The sequence below is a fragment of the Elaeis guineensis genome, chromosome 2 (assembly GCF_000442705.2).
Source record: "Elaeis guineensis isolate ETL-2024a chromosome 2, EG11, whole genome shotgun sequence".
NCBI lineage: Eukaryota > Viridiplantae > Streptophyta > Magnoliopsida > Arecales > Arecaceae > Elaeis > Elaeis guineensis.
Genome location: NC_025994.2, coordinates 97524550 through 97530899, shown reverse-complemented (window position 1 = coordinate 97530899; position 6350 = coordinate 97524550). Strand labels below are relative to the sequence as shown.

The 6350-nt window shown below is 40.4% G+C and overlaps 1 protein-coding gene across 2 annotated transcripts; it reads right to left on the bottom strand.

Annotated features, from left to right (window-relative positions):
- Window positions 1–344: 344 nt before the first annotated feature.
- Window positions 345–5891, bottom strand: LOC105052236 (cysteine-rich receptor-like protein kinase 6). 2 transcript variants are annotated; one of them, XM_010932988.4, is made up of 7 exons: window positions 4949–5890; window positions 3858–3983; window positions 2059–2189; window positions 1694–1904; window positions 1209–1446; window positions 993–1128; window positions 345–850 (listed from the first exon to the last, which is right to left on the bottom strand). In XM_010932988.4, exons 1-7 carry the CDS (start codon window positions 5763–5765, stop codon window positions 542–544), a joined length of 1968 nt encoding a protein of 655 aa, XP_010931290.1. In that variant the 5' UTR covers window positions 5766–5890; the 3' UTR covers window positions 345–541. The 2 variants fall into 2 exon arrangements, with proteins under 2 accessions (XP_010931290.1, XP_010931294.1); XM_010932992.4 differs by lacking the exon at window positions 3858–3983 and having other exon boundaries at window positions 4949–5891.
- Window positions 5892–6350: the final 459 nt, after the last annotated feature.

Here is a 6350-nt window from a genome sequence, read left to right as displayed (position 1 = left end):
ACGGCCAGTGCTGCATCAACCCATACAAATTGTCAGCTGAGTTGTGGACCTACCGTGCACGTCCCTTTGCTGGTCAGATCACTGCGTGGTCTAGTCCGCTTTCTAGACAACTAAGCTGATGGAATATATATTAATATAATGCTGCTCGATTTAAGTGACACAATAGCATACCAAGCATGTATTCCCCAAGATATTCTTAATTCTATTTCCTCAAAAAGTGAAGTTTTTACTACTTGTATCCTGAACAGAAGTAAACATTTATATTTTTCGAGATTAAACAGAAGCGAACATTCTTAAGACGGAAAGAAAGCAATAAGTTTAACTTACAAGAGAATGGAAAGACGTTAACATACAAATTGGTTTCCCAATGCTTAAAAATATTCGAGCAACAATACAAGTGTTACATCCATCGTGCAAAGTCTTCAGTGTTTCGAAGAAATACTAGGTTTTCAAGATATTAATCAACTACCTTCTCCTTGCATTCTTGTCTCCTTGAAAAAGGAGAAAAAAGGGAAAAGTTATCTCCCTTATCTTCTTAAATCTATCTTGGTTCAAGTTCTGTGATTGACATCTCATTTGGTGACATTGGAATCGGCCTGCTCAAATTGTGGTCATATGCGCCTCTACTCTTTCTAGTGCATAATGCAGGTTTGGAAGGAGCTTTATGGGACACAGTGTTGCTGTTGAGCATCAGAACAACCGTAGACATGTTTGGCCTATCAGATGGATTATCCTGAACACACAAGAGTCCAATCTGAATGCATTTTAAAACCTCACTTCCTTGGCAATGGTGGCCTAAAGCTGGGTCCAATATCTCCAAACTTCTTCCTTCGCTCCACTTGTCCCAGGTCTGCATTGAATGAATTTACTTAGTAAATAATCCAGAATGGAACAATGTCATGTATCTATTAATGGTTCCTTTTGTGGTGAGGGACGGAAAAAAGGGAAATTGCGCTCTATCTACTTGTAGTTAAAGAAAGAAAAAAGCTCACATAGCTCAGAAGGTCTTCAGAGGGATCACTGTTATTTCTTCCTGTTACAATCTCTAAAACTAGAACACCAAAGCTGTAAACATCTGACTTGGTCGAAAAATGCCCACGCATGGCATACTCCGGTGAAATATATCCACTGCAATGAAATGAATGGAGTTTGAAAATTTCCCATAATCTATCATTGGAATAGGTGGATTATTCAAAATTTATACTTACAGTGTTCCGACAACTTTGCTGGTGGTCCCCTCTGTTTGGTCACCACCAAAGAGCCTAGCCAAACCGAAGTCTGAAATTTTTGGGTTCATGTCTGCACCTAATAGGATGTTGCTGGCTTTTAAATCCCGATGTACGATTTTTAGCTGAGAGTCTTCATGCAGGTATTGTAGGGCCCGAGCAATTCCTTCAATGATCTTGTACCTTCTCCCCCAACGTAGACATTTGCTCTTTATAGGATCTATTTAGACACAGTGGTGACAGTTAATTACTATTGTAGTATCAATTGCAATAAGCCTAATAGAACTTGAATGTAGAGATGACCAGAAACTCGTTACTTTATGCCACACAACAAAGATTCCGTTTGAAATGCAAGTTTCCAGAGTTACCAGAAAGAGGACAGGAAGAGACTGTAATAGCAAGCTGAGCATACTGTGTTCACAGTGCAAATTCTCATAAGAGTAAAATGATATGTGTGGAAGAAGTACCAAATAAAAATGTGTCCAAGCTTCTGTTGGGCACATATTCATAGACCAGCAGCTTCTCTTGTTCTTCTAGGCAAACTCCCAAAAGTCTCACAAGATTTCTGTGCTGGAGCTTAGCAAGCAAAGCTAGCTCATTTTTCATTTCTTCTAGTCCTTGCCTCGAACTAATTGTCAATCTCTTCACTGCTATTTGTCGTCCATCAGGTAATATTCCCTTATCAAGACAAAATAAATACAACTGAAATTGATTTGGAATTTTGGATCATAAGAAAAATGAAGATCAGGTAGAACAAATGTTCGTTTTGAAGAATTTAAGAGTAAATTGGAAAAACAGCATATGCTCTTCACTTAGTAGACTACCATGATACCTGGTACACTGTACCGAAGCCACCTTGTCCAAGTTCATTCACATCAGAGAAGTTTGCTGTTGCAACTCGTAGTATTGATAGGTCAATCAACAGTGACTTCACACTTGTGATCTCCTCCGGGATAGACTCATCTATTGAAAGAGAACAAAATTTAATTAATGGATTCCCTGCGGAACATTAGCAAAAGGATGACAAGATGAACTCGATTGGAAGAATAATTCTTTTAGCATTTTTATTTCATTGACTCTGCCTGTACATCAAAGAGCACAAAATTTAATTAATGGATTCCCTGCTGAACATTAGCAAAGGATGACAAGATGAACGATTGGAAGAATAATTCCTTTAGTATTTTCATTTCATTGACTCTGCCCGTACATTAAGATGGGAACATAGATTATTCCTCTTCCCAGAGGTGACTAGTGGACCAATTGATGTACCTTAACAGGCCAATTAAAATCAATAATCAAATAATGCATGATGCAGTTAAGATCTGACATATAGGGGGTGTTTGGTTGGAGGGAGTGGGGGTCTGGAATCGAAATCGGAATGAGTGACTCCCATTCCAATCGTTTAATTGGGAAGAGTCCCATTCCGATTCCGAGGTGGAATGGGAATGGATCAATCTATATAGAACTCAATCCCTACTCTCCTCTATGGATTCAATTTTTCATTTCAATTTCGGTCACGAACCAAACGCTTCGGGGGATTTGGCCATTCCAATTTCGATTCCAAGCCATTTTGATTCCGATTATGAACCAAACGCCTCCATAATGTTCATACCCAAAAACGACATGATATATGATGTCAACTCCCTCACTAATTACTAAAGCTTTGGGGTATCTAGTGGTTACTTAACAAGTGTTCACAGCTTGAGTTCATGGCTTCTTAATTTAGCTATTTTTCTTTTGTCTTTCTTGACTTGTTGCCTTCAATCATTTATGACTCGTTTATGTCTTCGTATGTATAATCTGCATAACTTAAACTTTTAGAGTCTTGGCAATAAAACTGTAATAATCTAGGACCTCAACCAAAAAGACTAGTCAGAAGATGTTATTTGATTTTTTTGGCCCTGTATAAATAATCAGAATCTTTCCAGCGAATAACTGATGTAGGACTAAATACATATCCATATTGATTCTCATAAAAATAATTGCAGTTTAAGCTTTTAGAATGTAGTAGCGATAACTTTAAATTTGTTCTCAATAAATTTATGCCTCCATTGTTGTTAACATCACCTAGGATTTTTTTTTTCTTTAGAAAAGTCTAAGATTTCATTTTATGACCTTTTTCTTGAAAACCCTAGAAGACGTGGATCTTATTATAGCTTTAGCCAAAAGTTTTTCTTTAGGAGAACCTATGTTATTTGTCCTTTTTATTTTTGACTCATTCCTAGTTATTACTTGAGTTTTCTTGACTAGCTATCTTTAGTTGTTTGTGACTTGATTATATCTTCATGTGCATGCTCCGGGCAGCTTAAGCTTTCCCAGTCCGGTGGATTAGTTAAAAATTATAGCTTAAGCTTTTGCATTCTAGTGGTAAGTTAACAACAGCTCCAAGTAAATATATAGTCATACCTCGATAGTCAATAATGTCAACTAAGATAATCTTCTTTCTTAAGAAAACCTAGAATTTCTGCTTATGACCCTTTTTTTGAAAAGCCCAACACACCTAGACCTCTGCTTTAATTTTGTTTGTGGGGGGTGTAACATAGACCTCTTTAAAGCTCTAGCCATGATATAAATGGAAGGGCTGGATTTTTTGAAGTAACAGTTGAAGCATTTAGTTCATGGGTTACTTACCTGGTAATTTTATTTTTGATTTCCTCCTCCTCCAGAAGCAAATACAGATGGTGCAGATAAGCATGAATGCAATCACTAGAGGCATGATGATTGGAAGAACAAAACCTGTCATACTCTTCTTGTTCCCTGCATCCATAAATTACCATCTTCATTTGATTTTCATGTCGACATGATGCATCTATGATATCAAAACATGACCTGATTCATTTAAGACAAATATATTGCATGAAAGCATTTTTATTGCATTATGAGTCCATTAGTACCATATGGACATGGAAATTGACATTAGTGGAGAACTTCAAATTGAAGATCTGTCGTATTCCGGGCAGAACTAGAGAGGTCCGGTCCTACAATCATGACTGTCAATTGCACAGATCCAATTCTATGATCAGAACCATTCATATATTGCATAACGATGATACCGTAGGAACAATGTTGAAGAAAAAAAGAATAATAAATTCTGTAAGGTATTTTTGAAGATACTATATTTTGTTTTCTTTTTCTTTCCTCGGGAAGGGAAAAAAAAAGAACGAAATGTTTTGTTTTAGTTCTCCAAAAAATTGCTTCTTGTGTTTCTTTAAAAAGCAAAATATTGGTTGTAAGATTTTATCTTTTTCAGTGTTATAAAAAATATATATATTCTTTTTAGTTATAATAAACAGAAACACATGGCGGTCACTAAAAGGTTAAGTGGAGGGCTCCATCCTTGATCTCCTCGAGTCCAGGCTTTCTTTGGTCTTTAACCAAGGCAGCTCCGCTTCGCGCATGCCAGATGCTCGACGAAACGCCAGCGCGAGAGGCACGAACTCAGGGGGCACTTATATGATCAAAGGGTAAACTCGAGCACAGCGTTAGGAGTAATAGTTATAGGTATTGGTAGAGGTGCCGAACGGAATCTTCATTTGTCGTACAGATGTTGTGAGAAGAAAGATGCCGAATCATGGCTGTTAGGGTACGACTAGGTTGGGCCGTGGCTCATAAAGGGAAATTGCAAACGGCTACCATGCATGCTGTTGTTCTCACAACAGTAAGAAGTGCAGAGTTACCAAACTGGTTAGATATACTAGCAATACTGATGTTGTTTCCCTTACCTTCTTCTCTATCTGGGGTATGTGGCGCAGCTGGTGCCGTTGCGTTCACCAACTGCGATGCAAGCCTTAGAATCGATGCTTCCTGGTAGAACTTGGATACATTATACCTCAAATAGCACCTCACCCCGAGCATTGTGCCCCCCCGTTCCCCCTCGAACCACGACGGGATCTGGCCGAAGAACCACTGGAGGCACTGCTGGCACTGGAACCCTTTCAAGTCCCAAGTGCACTGCGCCAGCCCATATATCTTCGGAAAGGCCGTCGTGAAGTTCACCTCTCCAGTGGCAAACTTCCTTGTCGAGTTGAATGCCGCCCAGTCGGTTACAGCTTTCACAAGCTTCTGCACCAGCTCGTCAAACAGGTCGCCGTCCGGTATGCCATCGACGCCCTTCAGGAAGAGCTGCGGATTGTTGTCGGTCATCGAGAGGAAGTCCTGGTTGGCGTAGCGAAGGCGGCAGAGATCGTACCAGATGACGGCGGCTTTGTAGTTGGGACAAAGCCGGAGGATGTCGACGGAGGCGGTGTTCAGGCAGGAGCGGCATGAGGAGGTGTTGACATCGCCACGGCATAGGGCGAGACCAAAGATTTGGTCAGGGCTCTGACCGATGGTGGCATTCGAATAGCCACCTGCAAGGAAGGTACGGGTGGTGAGGTTGGAGAGGAGGAGGCGGAGGTTGAAATCATAGGTGTTGTTGGTGGTATAGTTGCCAGTGGTGCCGCAATCTGGGTAGAGGAGATCGGCGGCGGTAGGAGGGGCAAGGAAGAGGAGAAGGGACAGGAGGAAGAGAGGAGAGGAGGAGAGGAGAGATGAAAACATGGCGGTATTTGATACTATGGCTGTGGTGAGTTTGGAGACTCGTTGTGTAAGGTCGGAGAGAGAGTTATTGCGTCCGAACTGCAGAAAGTAAATGGCATTCCACGGAAGGCACCCTGGAGTGGGGCGTTCAATTGCAAGGCTAGGAGGATGGGGGTAGCCGGAAGATGGACGGCTGTTAGGTTGTCCATTTCATAATGGGGACCACCAATACAACTGGTGCACGGGAAAGTAGACCGTAATCCGGTGTGCCAGCTCGGTGGTACATTGTTACTGTAAAATGGATGTTTTTTTCGGTTCATTTTACAGTAGTAAGAATCCATAGTTTATGATAACTTGGGACTAGTGTAATTATGATACAAAATTGGAGATAACAGAACTTAAACATGCTTGATTTCTAGAGTTTTTAAATCAAGTTGTCTGTGTTAAATCTTAACTTGTCACTTTGGCTTCTATTCTCTCCTTTTTAGTTCTCCCGCATCCGTTCTGAGAGGCTATCCATGTATGAGGCAGGAGCTTGGATTCTCTCCAATCCATCGTGGAACTTGATATGTCTAGCTTGCACTCACAGACTATTGTTTATCATAA

Excerpts from the sequence above, each read along its gene's own strand:
- LOC105052236 (XM_010932988.4), bottom strand. The coding sequence starts at position 5,765 with ATGTTTTCATCTCTCCTCTCCTCCTCTCCTCTCTTCCTCCTGTCCCTT. Across the intron at positions 1,129-1,208 it reads AGCAAAGTTGTCGGAACACT|TGGATATATTTCACCGGAGT; the intron begins GTAAGTATAAAT and ends ATTTCATTGCAG. Across the intron at positions 851-992 it reads CTGAAGACCTTCTGAGCTAT|ACCTGGGACAAGTGGAGCGA; the intron begins GTGAGCTTTTTT and ends CATTCAATGCAG.